Consider the following 17315-nt stretch of genomic DNA (forward strand, 5'->3'; position numbering starts at 1 on the left):
AAGAGGAAGTGAGAGTACATTTTGTAAAGGCAAACTTGGTTTAGGGTTACTACAATTAAGACAGCTCTCCAAAATCAACAGTGCAGAGCCTACTAAGCGCCTCACTAAATAAATTTCAATATATACACATTCAGATTTCAGAGTACGTCAAGAAACGTTCTTGTCCCAATGAAAAAGTTGCTCATTTAAATAAGAACGTTTTCTCGTCCTGAGGACATACTGTCACTTTAGGGGCTCTGTATAGATGTACTGTGATGTGAAGCATGTGATTCCATTTCTTTGACAGGATTTTGAACAATGTAAAGAGCCCCCCATCATAATTCAGCATGGGAGGTCTTTTGCCTTAATCAGATTTTAACATCCATGATTTTAACATACACACCGAGGTCAAAATTTTGGACACCTTCTCATGCAATGCATTTTCTTGACTACCGGTATTTACATTGTATTCTCACTGAAGGCATCAAAACTATGAATGAACACATGCGGAGTAATATAATAATAAAAAAAAAGATGAAATAATTGAAAACTTCGTTTTATATTGTAGTTTCGCTCAAAATAGTTAACTCTTTGCACTCTTGGGATTTCCTCCATGAGCTTCAAGAGTAGTCACCTGAAATAGTTTTCCGACAGTATTGAAGGAGTTCCCAGAGGTGATTGCCAAGAGTGTGCAAAGCAGTGATCAGAGCAAAGGGTGGCTATTTTGAAGAAAATCTAAAACATGTTTTCAGTTATTTCACCTTTTTTGTTGTTGTACATAACTCCTCGGGTGTTCTTAGTTTTGATGCCTTCAGTGAGTAAACAGCAAACACATTGAATGAGATTTGTCTAAACTTTTGCCCTCTACGCTACTGTATATGTATACATACACACACGACAACCATCGCTGCAAAATGTTGGAAGGGTGGAAAGAAAGAAAAAAAAACACTCAAGTTAATTGATCATATGACATTTATTTACTATCAAGCTAAGTGCTCCCATATCAAGATACATTACCTTGCTTTTACACTGTAATGCCATTAAGAGTTTACACGGTAGAGAGAAGAGTTTATCATCTATATGTTGTGTGAGCCCTAATTAGCCCTGAAAAATAAAATACAGGAGAAAAAAAAATCCAAGACATAAAATAAAAAGAAATCAGATTCCGTGTGCATCAGCACTCAACACACTGCAGCGAGTGCTGAGGTGCGGCGCTTCCCCCCCTCACCCCCCCCTTTGACAGAGCCCCGAGGCTCTGCAAAATATCAGGACGTCCGGTATATATACAGGTTTCCTGCCCCCTGCAACAGCCGTGTCTCAAAGTACTGAGCACAAGTGGATCGCACACACGCCCTCAGTCAGTGAGTCGGCTCAATGGGGCTATGTACACCGAGGCACAGGTTCACACAAACCACAGGCCTTGAAAACAAAAAAGATCCATTTGTCCTATTGAGAAGACCTGAACCACCCGAGTCCCCCGCCCGCAAAATGATCTCAACCAACCCCTCATAACAAAACGCTGTCTCCCTCCAATAACCCCCATCCTCCCCTCAGGTGGGTCCAATGTGGAGCTCAGCGAATAGTGTATCTAACGTACGGCACTTCCACGTCTTCGTCCGTCATGTCGTTACAGCACAACTCGAACACCAGAGCTTTGACGTGCTTGCCCAACTTCTTCTTCGAAACCTTGGTCACAATCTCAGTCATCCTGCGGGACACAGAAGAGAGGAAAATTGCAGGACTCCGAGGGTTGCAAATTAAAACATTTAAATGTAAATATTTTTGGAATAGAGTATTGTACCAATTTTCTAAGGTTAATAACATGCATGTGAGGTGCCGCTATAATTTTTGTCCACTTAAGGTCACCATTGCTTGTTCAAAAGGCAGGGCCTGGTCTGGTGAGTGATGTGGGTGTCAAATTACACATTAGCCCTCTGTGTGTTGAGTGACTCAGCATGAGTTGTGGCCATTGCATGGTACACTTTGCAAACATGATCTTAACCTTTGGATATCACGCCAACTTATTTCTACACGTACTGGCGCATATGACTGCAGTTACACTAGTCCATTGTGGAAAAAAAATTGTCCCAGATAAACAGATTATTCAAGCAGTAATACCTAATTTATCGTTCCAGACCACCACCGGATTAGACAATATCCATAAATTAGTGACCAGGTCTTTATTGCATTATTTATACAGTCAACATTTCATGCTTAAACTTCATCAGCAACAAATAATACATGTATGTGGGTTGCAGGAATTATTTTTTGTCTGGTCGACATCCACACAGTCTACATTATGACTGTGAATGTGTGTATGCCTGTAAAAAAAAAACAGGTCTGGTCTGTTGAATGACACACTGTCTATACTATACTATTACCAAGCTGTTTAATGGCTACAGCATTAGCCACTGTGTTGTACAGAAAGTATCAGTTGAGGGTACCTGCAGGTGTGCTAATAACGTGCTGCTGTTGGTCTCCGTTTTTGATACCGTTTATTGAGTAAAGTGACTGAAATACGTAATCTACCTGTTCAAGGTGTATTCAAGGATTTTCTCGAAAAAGTAGAAGCCAAATGTTTGTCACAAATGCGCATGTGGAAGACCATCCTACCAAGCTCGTCTGGGGGAAACGCCTATACTAAGAATGGGGAGTGATATTTAGTCCTAGTAAAGGTTCATGCACTCAGAAATCCTAAATACATTTTACATAGACTATAATTAAACTTTTTGATGTGAAAAAAACGTAGATTTTTTAAAAGGTAAATCCCGACATTTAGATGCAAGGTCATTTTCATCTGTCTCGGCAGCCGGCCTCACTTCATATACAAATCCTCTTGCGGCTCTCAGCCATTTTTCAAAGTATGCCGTGAGATGGGTGGAGCTACAACGATGGATGGCTGAATCAAAGCTCAGCGGCTACATGCTACAAACACTCGAGAACGAGCACGCACAACGTCATTATGGCAGATTGATTGACGTGATCGAGAACCAATTGTTAAGATGATCCACCCGGAAGACGCAACGACCAAAGATCCTTGAATACACCTTTAACGATTACACTAAATAGCCACAGTAGACTACATTCAATAAGCTAACAATGTTTACTTTAGCACTATGGTATGTCTTTTTAAAATTGGTTTCTTTTTTCAGATAAAGAAACTTCAAACCAATGTTTACTTTATCCTGGCCGTGCAGTTGAGTAATTGCAATATACAAATAAAATAAAAAATCAGCAATGCCCTAAGTGAACGGCCATCATATGATCAATATACACACAATTTTGAAAATGATTTAAATGAATCACTGCAGCCATAATAAGGTGTACTCACGGTAGATCAAGTCTCTCTCTGAGTTTGGCAGCAGGCATGAAGAATGAGTAGAGCATGGACACTCCCTGAGAAAGCATGGTGATCTCCAACTTGTGCTCGTTCTTAAAAGTCAAAATCAAGTTTGAATTTTAGTGCAATGGCGCAAAGAAACAAGGTTTCTTTGACCAGAAGAAAGCATACTTTAAAGTAGTCCAGGAACTGCCGCAGTGTCATCTCCTCTCCACTGGGCTGCAAACCACTGACCTCAAAACGATCCCATAACGTCCACTCAATTTCATAGTACTGGAAGAAAAACATAAAAAACGGGATAATTAGTCACCACGTTCGGAATCGTAGCCAACAGCAGGTGGAAAATTTGTCTCCTCAGCACACACTGAAACAGTCAGTGTGAGAAGGGCAGTTGAACGCACTTGCACCCAGACAGATGAACTGCATCTGCCTGATGCATCGGTATTAGCATGGCTGGGTCATCATGGGAGCTTATTACATGTGGGAATTTTCGGTGAGCGATATGCGTCAAGTAAAAACTTGTGTTGCAATCCTACCTTATGTCTGGGAGCGGCGATGGGCTCAGAGAAGGCGAAGAACGGCAGCGACAGATTCATGAAACCGTTCTTAAATAACTCCAGCTTTTTACACCCTTGGACGATCTTGATGAGCTCGAGGCACACCAGACCCACCACAGCAGCGGTGGTAGTGGCGATGGCCGGAATGATCTTGCCAGCTATAAGTTTGCTCTGGATGGTGGCAGGATGAGGACAATTTGACGATAAGCGATAACCAACAAAGTAGATGTGCGAAGATTTCAAAGATGCAAGCACCCACATTGTGTCTGTCAGTTGGGGGGATGTCATAATTCTCTGCTCTCAGGTTGGAGGCTGCTACTATAAAGTCCATGTGGAAGTTGGTATCATCATCCTAGTGATGGGGAGCACAAATCAGCAGGTTGAATGACCAACAGGAAAAAGTCCACTGGAGAAGAAAAGAGAAGCCACCGGGTACCTTTTCAAAGTCAATAGCGCAGATTTTGAATTGAGCGGACTCAGCGGGAGGCAGCAGGACCTTCAGCTCCTCTAGTCTAGAGTCATCTTTTCAAGCAAAAGGACACTTTATTTAATTAAAATTAAAAAAACTTTTGAAATTGTTAATACTTATAATCATGCCTGCTTACCAACAGATGAATTACTATTCTGTAGCTCCTGATCAGAGACGTGGATTTTCACCCCTGAACGTGGCGTGAAAGTAGGCACCTCGACCTCTTGTGAGAACTTGACCACAGTTGCACGGTCGTTGCAGCTTTCTATGCCATACGTCCGGGCAAACAAGTTGGCTGCAGCCATTACGTAGTCTACGTGCAGGTCCTACGAGACAAACCAACCTCCCGTTGTTATGGGTTAGGGTTCCGTCTTCATGCAGGCCGGGAGAATAGCAAGCGCATACTCACATTGCTAGTGCAAAATTCTAGGGGGTGAGGGCACCTCTTTGGACCGGACCAGAAGGGGGCGCCAGAGCTGGTTAGCTGAAAGCCAGAAATTCAAATTGCAAATGGATGTTGCATTATAAGTAAAGAAGAATTCAACAAACAATGGCAACAATAACAATAATAGAACATTCAGGATTTTGTATCCCCCCCCACCCCCCCTGTGACAAGTAATCTGTTGACCAATCAAAAGCCTACAATGTGACTGACTCAACTGTTTAGCTATTGTGGTGGTTGGTACACCAACAAAGAATTGCTACTTTTAACAACTGATTGGTGGACATAGGGCAAAAACAAAAAAATATGCATGTTTGTTTTCTTGAACAAATGGTTCAATAAAGTGATTACAAGCACATTGGCAGCTGTGTCTATCCTTGACTGCCATTACAATAACTAGCAATAATCAGCTATATTCATTTGCTATCATATGCGTTAGCTCACGCTGGTGATTGGAGCTGTGCAGTTGTGGTAGCCATTGCCCTTTTATCTTCCTTGTTACATGTGAAATTATGCCAAAATGTGGCCATTATGCTTATTCAGTCATTCTTGCCGCCATCGAAACAACTTACAGCATTTCTACACAGAGCGGTGCTTGCGACTGCAGTAACATTAGTCCATGTGGAAAAATGATCCCTGTAAAAGTTTTGAGGCAGAGACTTTGCTTCAACTTTTTTTTATTATCCAATTATTCCTAAGTGCACTCAAGGTGAAAGAAAAATGCTCCGCTGACACACAGTTAAATGAATACCTGATCTGGGGGGAAGTTGTGCAATAGCTGGCGGATGTTGTTGCTGTATTGGCACTGCCAGTGGTTGCGTGCCCAGGCTACGCAGGTGGCAAAACTGTGGGGGCAGTCGGTCACCAGACTCTTGTAAACAGCCTCCAACAACTCGGCTGACTGACCTCCGGGAAGTTTCATGGTGCGCTCCATGAACTTGGGATCGCTGCAAGACAATGTCGACCAACACAAAATGTTAGTCACAGCGCTCCAGAAAAATACTGTTAGCAAACATGAAAAAGTTGATTAAAGAAAAACAAACTCATTGGTGTAGTAGGAAAAAAAACGTTTTGAACCCACTCTTTTGTTGGTTTTGGCTACAATTTCAGAATTAGAATCATCTTTATTGGCCAGGTATGTGGGGAGAACGGTAAAAAAAAAAAAAAGGGAGGGGGCGTAAGAAAAGAGAGAAAAGAGGAATTTCTCGTCGTATGCAGACTTGCGTTGGAAAATACCAATAAGCAGAAATATTCAGTGAAATACAGTTCTGAATTAACTTTAATTTTATTAACACATGGCAAAAACAAGTGAAAAATAAATAGTGAACAATAAATGCTTTTTTTTCAGCTCATAATGACCCTGATGACGATCAGAGGAGTTCACGGGGTCAATCTGTAAAGACTTGCCCTTGCCCAAGGAATCAAACCCACCCTTTTAATTTAAGGATGTGCAGTACTAATCTGCATAAGAGCATATATCCTAGCGGTAGTAATAGCAGCTCATCACCTAATGTTTTTACTTGACATCAAACATTTGAATTCCTTTCGCGTACTATTTTAAAATCCAGCCAATACTACTTTCTTTTTTATTTATTTAACAAAAGCACCCTTTTAGGCAAATCAATGTGATTTATATGACTATTACTATTCAATGTTTAAAGAAAGAAAGAAAGAGTTCTGTACAACGCACTGACTGTTGCATTGACTAGTAGGCATGAAAAATTGCTTCTCCTTTATTAGAATTAGAACTCAACTCTAACCGTGTCTCTTGTATGACATTACTGAGAAGTAGTGGTGCAACGGATCACAAAAATCACTGTTCGGGTTGGATCACTGATTTGAGCCATGGATCGTACAATATAGCCCTTTAATAATATAATATCCCTTTCGGATAATATAGCTCTTAACTTTAAGTGCAACATAAGGCAAAAACATTCTTATTTTATACATGGTCCATGTGTAAAATAAAGTATTAACAGATTAAAGTTGCGTTCCTAAAATCTAAACGGCTATGTTTGAAATTTTGAGTTGAATGTGGTTTTTTTTTGCGTTTTATAAAATAAATGAGCAAGTTGTGTATATATATTATTTTTTTTTTTATAATTATGAAAAGACCTCAAAAGTGCAATTTAAGTCACATTCCCTTTCCTTTAAACATCGGGTACAAGCTGTCAAACTCACAGCTATCAGCTAGACACTCGTTGGTAATGCTAACAGTTAGCCGCTAGCCATTTACCTCGGAGACTTCTGCGCATCATACATACAATGACGGTATAATTAGTGGTTTCTTAGAATCCTAAATCAGCGATGTAATACGAGTTCGGGATAGCGTGTTGATGTTGGTCACAACTTTAATGCCAATCAAAACTACGATAAAGAACTCCTAAACATCTAAAAGGGAAGTCAAGTCAGCCATCATGCCACGACGTGGGACAACTTCAAAGTAAAAGTGTACAAAGGGTATTTGCATTGACATTAATGTATTAGGTCAACTTAATTTGAAGTTAGGTTTAGCGTGTTATGTGGAGTATATTTCAGCTTCCATGACATGTCTCAATAGTGTCCGTTGTGAACGTGCACTGTCCCCCCCACCCCCCCAATCTACGGAACGTGGGCGATTCGAACAGACCACGGATCAATGATGATCCGTTGCACCACTACTGAGAAGTGATTTTTGAATTGAAACAACAGTGCTGTGGAAAAGCAATTACAAATCTTGAAGACAGTGGTTCTTTGCAACAGACTCATTCAATTTCTGCACAAGCAAGCACTTTTAATGGAAAAAACTATGTAAGACCAAAAGAGAAAAGCCCTGGGCAGCAGACAAGTTCACCACAAAGAAAAGACAAAGCAACAAAAGTGATGCCCGAGAAGTCAACTTACGAAAGGTACTGCACAGCATTCTCCGGTGTCTGCTTGAAAAGCCCCTCGAACTCATCGCGCGCCCACTAAATAGAACAAGTGGAGACCACATCAACGATTGGCCCGAGTCAAACAATGTTTCTCCTCAAGTGCAGCTATTGTGCACGTTTACTCACTTGGAGTGTGTGCTCAATGGCGTTTGGGAAATTCTTGAGGGTACAGATGGGGATGGACTTCTCGGGTGGATCCTGGCTCGAGCTGTACGACTCCGTAAGGAAGGGGATCACGACTTGAACGTTACCTTTGGTACCCAGAGTACCGGACTCCAGTAAGGGTTTACGGTAGTACACACACCTCCGATCCATGTACAAACCTGGACAAAAAAACAAAAAATTAATTAAAAAAACACAGATGCAAGGTAAGGGCGGAAGAAAGACAATACGGTTACGTACGAGCATCAACATTGTCCAGTGCATTGGCTACTCCGTCAAGGCTTTCAAAGAAGTCATCATCGTAGACTCTCTCTGTGTCGGGGCCCACCCTGTTCTGGTGTCCAGTGATCTTGATGGAGGGGTTCATCTGTTTGACTGCTGCTGCAGCTGTGTCACTTTTCATTTTCTATTGACCACACAAAGACGTGAGCAACTGACATGTTTGCGAGCTGATAGAAATACGCAGGAGACGAAACCTACCGTAACGTCTGATTGTCGGAAGAGGAACTGTCTGTTCAGGTTAGACTTCTCGATGGTGTCCATATCTGTCACGATGACTTCGCCTTCGCCACTAGCGAGTCCAATCATGGCAAAGTTTTTTAAGAGCTCACAGCCAATAGCACCAGCGCCGACCTGCAAGTTAGGTCAGTAAGGCATTGTCCAACCAAACAGTGATTTTATAGTAATTGATAGCGGCTTCAAGTTTAAAAAAATATATATATATATATAGTATAATATATACTAAACAAACAGTTGAGAGAAGTGTCTCAAACATCGACTCAGATTTGTGTTGAGGTAATTTTTTGCCAATAGATAGCATTAGTGTTTCATGTTGGACATTGACATAAAGCGGACATTTTCTTAAATTCAGAGCAATTGGCATTTGGAACATGAAGCAACTCAGAGACTTCACTGTAAAATAAAACTAGTCACCAGTGACCACAACTACATATTTTTATCACATTTATTGTTGCTAAATTGTTTTATAGTGATTCACAATCTTGTATAAACAACAATGTTTTACATCACTTAAATTTTTAGTCCCTCTGAACATATGCAATGCCTTTTTAATGACCTGCAGAAACCCTGTTTTAGCAATTCTCACTTTGCGGCTACAATTAGTCTCAAGTCTTCATGTGGACCATTTCATTGTTGCATTTGCAGTCACCAAACCTGCTATTTCAATCTGCTTCAGCTAAACAAGGCCATTAATGCCAGTGGACAAAATCACAGACTCACCAGGAAGTAGCGTTGCTTGGCAAGCAAATTCTGCAGCTTGGTGCCAAATACTGCAATCTGTCCATCGTACCGACTGTTCCTCTAGGGGAGGGAAGAAAAAAAACCCGTTGGTTAGCATTACACTACACTCATGATCCTTATTTATGTGGTATTTGATTGATAACACGTACAGGGGCACACTCTTCCTCTGTGAGTACAACTCCCTCCTCTTCTGCCAGGCACTCCAATGCATCAAAGTACAACCACTGCATAATGGGCATAAATTTTCCTGTGCATGCCTAAAACAACCAGCACACAGAAGAAAGTGAAAAAACATGAACATATGCAAATAATTGCAGTCGAGGCAGAGTTCAAAGGTAAGCAAACAGCTCCCAAATGACCTTCATCACTTCCTGTGCAGCCAGACCACCGATGAATGCGTTGACAGGCGCCAGGTCCCCAGCAGAGACATAGCACAGCTTTTTGATGAGCGCCTCATCAAGCTGCTCTACTTTAGCTGATCCAGACTGAGCAGCGTTCAGCTCCTTGGCCAATGTCAACATTTCTTCACCGTCGGCCTGAATGGCAAAGTCGACAAGGTCAGTTGGGTGTTGTAATGTCAGATAAAATCCAACCAAACAATGACAAATGCGCAGTAAGTCAAATTGTCGCAATTGAAAAATCGCCTTGGGGTCCTCGTGCTACTGTCGCTAACATGATTACCTGTTTCCATGGTGCAGGCAGGCGGTTGTTTTTCTTCTGAAAGGCGTGGATGGCCTGAAAGCCCACATGTAATTGTGCAGGACGCTCAAACTTGCCAAAGTCTGTCATTATGAACTCTGGTTCAGCCATGGAGGAGGAAATTGATTTCTACAGTGCAAAGATCAATACAAGATGGAAATTTCACTCTAACAGCCATTTGACAGTTCTCATTTCTGGTTTTGCCACTCCAACTCTACTTACAAAAGTGAACTTCTTGGGCATCTTGACCTGGGAAACAATTCCTCCTCTAATATAGTCTATAAATCCTGATGTGTCACAAATACTGAAGGTGTATGGACCTGGACAGAGACAGACCACGTCAATCAAGTGATGTTCATCACAAGACCAATATCAAATCATAGAAACACAAAAAGGCCATACCCAGAACTTTGATCTCGACCGGCAGGCAGCCGTTGAGCTCGGTCATTCCATGAATCTCTGAAAAGGTTACAAAGTCTCCATTCTCAAAACCGTGCCGAGCCTCATCCAGGCAAGTCACAACACCTGGATTGTCCTGGAGAAAATTTTGGTCAACAATTAACATTGACGTTACTCCTGAAATTAAATTGTAATTTGGTAAACAAAGCAAGCTGGAAGCACTAACCTTTGTGATCATGGAAATCATGGCGCTCAGTGGCTGTTCTCCATTTGTGTCATGCACTATCATCTCCTCGCCAAAGTCACAAAAAAGCTGGCTACAAAAGAATTGATGTGTCAGGCAGCATCAGACACATCGTGGAAGTCCAATAAAGAATGTTCGGGATCTTACCCAAACAGGCCTCGAGTGTCTGCAATGATGATCTTAATGCCTTTGCTGTGGCAGAACTCTCCAACTTTTTGCTGCTCCTCAAGGGTGGAACTTGTAAGCACTACAACCTGGTGTTACAAACAGTTCACATTCTTACTTTTCCACACTATAACATTTAAGTTAAAAATAAAATGAAAAATAAAATAACAGCTTATACCTGGAACTTAGTCAGGAAGTCTTCTGTGAGTGCACCCGTGTATGCTGTCACAGGGACATAGCTGTTGAGTTCTGCCAGACGGGACTGACTAACTTCTGCTCTGTTCTTCCCCAGATCCTCCTCTCGTATATAAAACTACGTGCAAAAACAACAAAATCATAAATTCCACACAACATCTACATGCACTCTCTTCTATATGATAGAACACTAGTAGTATCAATTGACCATAAAGAAAGGTTTGCTCATGATTCAACGGAAAGCTTCCTTTAATGAGTTCCTAAAACTGGCCTGAGCTCAACTATAATTACGATTCAACCAGAGGCTACCGACTGATAAATTTGGGTCAGTCTTTCACAGTAATTGAGGGGCAATTTTGCAGCGGCATTTTGTTTGGAATGAAAACGGTACAAAGCTTGTTTGTGCAAATCAATAGGATATGCGCACAGTAACACAAATTAAATTGTTGTTAATTCTTCCTTCCTTCCGCACATGTTTGTTTGTTTGTTTTTATCCATACTTCCTTTCGGACATGTTTGTTTTTGTAATTCAGTTTTCCTTTCGGACATGCTAGTTTTTATCAATTCAGTTTTCCTTTCGGACATGCTTGTTTTCATTGTTAATTTTTCCTTTCGAACATGCTTGTTTTTATCAATTCGGTTTTCATTTCGGACATGCTTGTTTTTATCAATTCGGTTTTTATTTCGGACATGCTCGTTTTTTATTCATTTTTTCTTTCGGACGTGCTTTTTTAAAATTAATTTGTTTTTTCTTTAGGACATGTTTGTTCGCTTATTTTTATAAATTAATTTTGATTAACATTCACATTTGAAAAATAATCATCTTAAGTGCTACTTTGAGATGGCAAAATGACATGTTCAATGTGGCGAGTTAACCATGTCTGAGCATGGTTATGAATTCTCACATAGTTCCGGATAAATTCTCATTAGATCACAAAGCACTATGTGTAAATCATAAGAGATCAAATTGAGTATTAAACTTCACCAGATTGTAATCGAATCAGTTACAATTAAAACGTGAGCAAACTGTTACAAGAAGACTCCACTCACCTGAGAAGAGAGGTCTCTCCATTCTGCAACAGCCTGATCGTGCACAGTGACACTTCGAACTCCCCCGAGAATGACGTTCTTGGCGATCTCCACTCCGAGACCTCTCATACCGGAGATGAGGACATTGGAGTTTTGCATGCGTTTCATTGCAGCGTGGCCCAGCACGTACCTGAAGAGGGAATAGGTGGGCCAATGTCACCATGAAGTGCCATTGGTGACCTCGTCAGACATTTACTAAAAATATATATTTTTAAACTTGAATATATAGTATACAGACTTGAAATGAACTAAATATTCAGGCACATAACCTCATTCATGTAAATATAATCATAAAATCAGTTGTTTTCCCTTTACTTCCAAGTGTAAGTCACTTCTCGTGTGTCATTATCCAATCCAATCCCCTAAATCACGTCGAAAAACGTCCTTATTAGTAATAATCCAGTGCATGTTTTCACTGCGTCGTCGACTGCGACCATGCTTGCAGTTGAACGAACGTGCCTGTCAGCCAAGTGTTTCAATAATGCTAACTACAAGCAACATTGAGGAAAATAATGTGACAGATTGACTTAATTACTTGTATGATCAGAAATCAATTGATTTTCTTCACTTCAATAGTACTGTAGCTAGCGAGAGCCCTTGTCATGTTTTGTTCTCCAATTCTAATCCATTCCACTTGAACTTCCTTATTGCTGATAATCCATTCCATGATTTCCTGTTTGTTTGCTTGCTCTTAACCTGCCGGTATTAGCGTCCATTGTCTATCAAGGCTAAGAAAGGGAGTCATGATGGATACAAGGAAGAAAGTTTCTGAAGGAGAAAGTAAGTCATCATCACTGTCTGCTGGTAGTAATAATTAGTTAGCTGGCCAAGCTAACAGCAAAAAGTCCCATGCTATATTGTCTAATTAATACAATGCATGTGCAGTTCCTGGCTGATATACAGATGAAGCTGGTTTTTAAGAGGGAAATGTATGCTTGAATTTACACTAAAGTAAAAAGATCATTCACTTATGGTTGTCATCAGTGGATGATGATAATAATATAATTGACAATACTAATCCTCCACCCATGTTGAATTGTAGGCAACAGCACGATGAGTAGAGAGAGCAAGTGTGGAGCGATACCTACTGGAGATGTGAGTGTAGACAGTGAGAGTAAAAATTATATAAAACTCAATATGAATATGAAACTTGTTATTCAAGGTGCATCATTTAAGACTAATTTAACCTGAGAGTAATGTCAGAAAGTAGAGATATTTAAAACAAATTTCGAGCAGGCAGCTATAGCACATCATGCACAAGGAAACTGTCTGCTTTACATAATTAAAAGTACAATATTTTAAAGCAAAAACAAAAAAAAAAACTCATAAGAACTAAAGACACCTACCTACAAAGTACGGAAATAAATGTTTACATTTTAGAGATGACGAAAATAAATAAAACCTGGTGTAAGAAAAATAATTTGGGGTTAAAAACTTTTAAAGATCTCAATCATAGGCATGGCGACAAAGATAAGTTTTTAACACTGAAAAAAAATATTTACATTTTAATATTACTTTCACATTTAATTTAGAAGTCATTGAGTAAAGTTTTCCTTCCAGTCACATATGCACTGAAATGTAACGTATGACTTCAGAAGTATTTGGGAGCAAACAGTTACTGTGCTTTGAGACAAATTCATGTCATTTGCTTCTATGTTGATCAGTTAATAATTAATTCAATGTATCTTAAATGAAAATGAAAGACTCACTGACAACACAGTTAACTTTTTTGGCATAGTTTTTTAGTACACTGTATATATTTTTGGTTCATTTTATAAAAATGCTCCATGTGTTTGTGCACCATATTTAAATATTGACGGAAATAACACTTCAAGTCTAATAATGACTAACTTTTATTGTATTCCTTTTAAATCTGTCCATCTGTGCATCTCCGAGGGCAGGGGCGGGCAAACTCGGTCCTGCAGGGTTTGGAGGTTTCCCCTCTTCCAATCAACAGGATCGTTACCAGGCTTATGCAGAGCTTGCTGATGAGCTGATCATATATCAGCTGTGTTGGAGAAGGGAAACATCCCAAACCTGCAGGACTCCGGCCCTCGAGGACCGAGTTTGCCCAGCCCTGTCCTTGGGGCGAAACCCCTCCTTTTCCATGAAACCTAGTGACGCCCCTGTTGCCAACTAAATCATGTTGCTATGTGTGCTCATTAAATGGTAAGAGTCAAAATTCACCATACTGACAGCAAGGCCAGTTTTTTCCATTTGCATGTGCTTTCTTTTGCTGAAACGGGTAAGTCTCAAAGGTAATTTACAGTACGCTGATATTGACTAAGGTCCAATAAGCACAACCATTCTGAGAGGGAAAATGAAGACTTACAGTTGTCTGGAGTACAGGCCTTCATCAATCTCAGCGACAGCGTCATTGCCATTCTTAGCCATGCCCTGCACAGAGAGTAACGCACAATAGTGAAAATGTTTAAATGGCTATTTTTGACTCGTTATCGCCAGTAAGTGCTTACGTTGGCAGGTGTGTGGGACAAATCAGTTCTGACAGAGTTTGAGGAGGAGCAGTGGGATCCCGTCTTCGTCTCTGTTCCTGACAAGCGACGTTTCTTGGACAACGGGGGGCTGGACATCTGCGGGTCACCCAAAATTGAATCGAGATCATTTTCAATGCAGAACAATCGACATGGGGAAATGGCTGCTAAATAACGGATGATGTGAATTCATCTAGATAGGATAGAAATCTTGTTATTTTGGCGAGAAGGGATTTCTCATCCAGAGAGCAGCTGGCCTGGCTTTGAGCCAACGACAAATCTGCTAGACAACACAGCGAACCTAGGAAGAGCTATGAATAGCAGCATTATGTGCCGCCTTCATGCATGGCACAGGTCCCCCTTGTTTATGGGGCTCTATTGTACGAGACCTGGATTTGGAAGAGGGACCGTTTAAAACGCTGAATCATTCAAACTTCACTGCGGTTAACACTTGACAATGACTTCGCAGGTGTGGCCACAAGACCGAAAGGACGAGTCTATTCGGGCTAATGACCAGTTAAAATACGCCCCAAACAGGCCGCAGCGTGTCGGAAACATCACCGTCGTGTCACGAACGCCATCGGTCATTTCCACCAGTGTCAGTTTACCGTGGTAAGCAGTTTCTGAAACCCTTGAACAACCCAGAAAAACAGCAGCCAGTTGGCGTACAGTACAAAATTCACAGTCCGGTTGAGCATAACAGTAGATGTCGGTTGAAAAGCGAAAATGTGCCGCACTCTCCCTGACGCTGGCTCATTTGCGCGACGCGATAAAAGCTAGCGAGGAAGTCCCTTCAAAGGCTTTAATACAACGCCCCAGAAAGCGCGTCAGGACATTCGTGGAGGCCGGCGAGAGGCGACCGGCTGCGTGCCACTAATCGGTTAAGTCGTTTGGCGAGCGGACGGAGCGGCAACATGAATAAGTTAAGAAGCAAAGCCCAGCGCCATTAGCGCGACAGCCTATATAGGCCTCGTTCGGCCTCGCGAGCACAACTTTACCAGCTTGCCTGGCAAGCGACAAACCAGCGCAGATCTTAACGAAAGCTTCCGATCACATCGAGAGGAGTCGAATGCTAAAAAGGTAGAGGACACAATCCGGCGTCAAACGCGCGACACACACACACGACCCGTTTGCGCTAACTCGGCTCTTTAGCCGCTTCACTCGCGCCCCATTGATTTCGCCTTTCTTACCAATAATCCTTCCCGGGGCCTTTCCAATGCGAACCCGCTCCCCTCCCGTTCCGTTCAGATGTCAGCGATCGGAATTATGTCGACGGGCGGAAAGAAGAGGGGAGAAAAATGTGGTAAAAAGATCGGCCTGCTCGCGCTAGATTGTCGAGTCACTATGTGCTTGCAATGCGAAGGATCTCCAATGCAATAGCTGGCTTGCTGACTGGCTTTACGACTGCAGACGGGAACAAAACCAAAATGGCAGATGGGGAGAAAGGGGCGGAGAAGGCGTGACGCGCGGCCCGAAATATTCCACAGGAAAGGTTGGCTTGGGGCACGCTGCTCGCGCACGCCGGCGCGCCATTGGCTGCGCGTACTTACTCGCCCCGCCTCCTCGTGACACGGCCGCATGCAAAGTAGTACTTGCACTTACTGTACAATCAACTGCAGCATCTACTGTACCGGCCAAGCCATTTACGGCCAAGTATCACTAAATATTTGCAATCGAGCAAAGTGAAAAGCGATCGAACCATTAAAAGCACATCATATTTGTGTCAGCAATTAGCTTCATTGTGGACAATTATAACACACAAGAATGCACGTTTTGTACCTCTGCTACACTGTATGCATATTTAATCTGAGGGCAAAAAACTTGCCAGGAGTTCCACCAAACAATGTAAATCGAGAGTGATTGGGAGCCACATCGATGCTCGAGCCCTCTGAGTCATCGGCCGGCCAAGTAGAGGTTAGGGGTGATGAACGTTCATAGCTGAAGAAGAGTATTGGGGGAGGGGGTGCTTGCCTTCTGAATGACAAAGGCTCACGGACGTGTGGGCCGCACATTCTCCGGCACACATGCGTCTTACTTGTCTTCTACTATTTTCAGCGCAACATGATTTAAACAACGTCTTTTGGTGTCGCCGTGGCAGAAAATATTAATACAATGTCACACAACACGCAGGCAGCATAAGTTGGCATGCTCGAGAAGATGCTCGGCGTTCTGATCGCGTTTCGATTCACGTCGTTGCATGTTTATCTAACGTTTTCCTCGCAATCGAAAACATTTCCATTAGATACTCCCAGCAGATTCTGGCAGACATAGCTTCATGCAAATGAGTATGTGCTTAACTTTTAGCACATTAATGTAGCCAGCAAATTGATCCCCAGGTAGAATGAAGATACCAAATCATAAATAACTCAAGGGAACGTCCATATTCTTAAAGGACAGACTTGATCGCGATTATTCTTAAGCGGAGAACTAAATTTGCGCGGCGTTCTAGCAATAACGCAGATAAACCGACTGCGTAGTTGTTAGCGAGTGTGCACTTAGCCTTCGAGCTATCTAGCCACCCAATGACTTTTCCCATCTCGTGCCGCTATCTTCGTTAGCTTGCTAACATGAGCCATTTAGCTCGGGCTAGCATTGACGAGAAGCTTCCACAAGTATGCACAACTTACCACATCCGATATTACTCTGCCTGGTCTGTAATATTAAAAAAAAAAATCGACCTGTAGAAAAGAAAAAGTCCGAACAAAGCGCGTGACAATTGACCGCCGCTGTTGATTGCAGTGAGGGAAAGTGTGTCACGGTGGCGGGCTCTGCGTGAGTTTTTCCGCTGGACGACTCGCACTCGCTGCCCGGTGCTCGCTTGCTTAAGCGGCCCCCCCCCCCTCACTATTTCAGTAGAAAGCAAAGCAAAGCAGCAACATGTGCACGTTACAGACGCAACCACCTTACCCTT

At 42.0% G+C, this 17315-nt stretch overlaps 1 protein-coding gene and 1 non-coding gene across 4 annotated transcripts; both read right to left on the bottom strand.

Moving 5' to 3' along the window:
• Positions 1-933: 933 nt before the first annotated feature.
• uba1 (ubiquitin-like modifier activating enzyme 1) lies at positions 934-17255 on the bottom strand. Of its 3 annotated transcripts, none has more exons than XM_086068800.1 (26): positions 17032-17255; positions 14387-14503; positions 14245-14309; positions 11874-12042; positions 10807-10941; positions 10611-10717; positions 10446-10536; positions 10223-10355; positions 10043-10140; positions 9803-9949; positions 9481-9657; positions 9271-9378; positions 9101-9181; positions 8342-8494; positions 8102-8267; positions 7826-8022; positions 7671-7735; positions 5539-5734; positions 4755-4829; positions 4482-4671; positions 4313-4398; positions 4136-4228; positions 3856-4047; positions 3491-3592; positions 3311-3411; positions 934-1687 (listed from the first exon to the last, which is right to left on the bottom strand). In XM_086068800.1, the coding sequence occupies exons 2-26, from the start codon at positions 14501-14503 to the stop codon at positions 1552-1554; spliced, it is 3180 nt and encodes a 1059-aa protein (XP_085924926.1). In that variant the 5' UTR covers positions 17032-17255; the 3' UTR covers positions 934-1551. The 3 variants fall into 3 exon arrangements, with proteins under 3 accessions (XP_085924926.1, XP_085924927.1, XP_085924925.1); XM_086068801.1 differs by lacking the exon at positions 17032-17255 and adding an exon at positions 15595-15845; XM_086068799.1 differs by lacking the exon at positions 17032-17255 and adding an exon at positions 15013-15167.
• LOC147179851 (small nucleolar RNA U6-53/MBII-28) lies at positions 3669-3789 on the bottom strand. Its single transcript, XR_015094281.1, has one exon. It is a non-coding gene; the product is annotated as a small nucleolar RNA U6-53/MBII-28 (small nucleolar RNA).
• Positions 17256-17315: the final 60 nt, after the last annotated feature.

Source organism: Leptonotus elevatus, chromosome 2 (assembly GCF_054856555.1).
Source record: "Leptonotus elevatus isolate MCC_2025b chromosome 2, RoL_Lele_1.0, whole genome shotgun sequence".
Classification (NCBI taxonomy): Eukaryota; Metazoa; Chordata; class Actinopteri; order Syngnathiformes; family Syngnathidae; genus Leptonotus; species Leptonotus elevatus.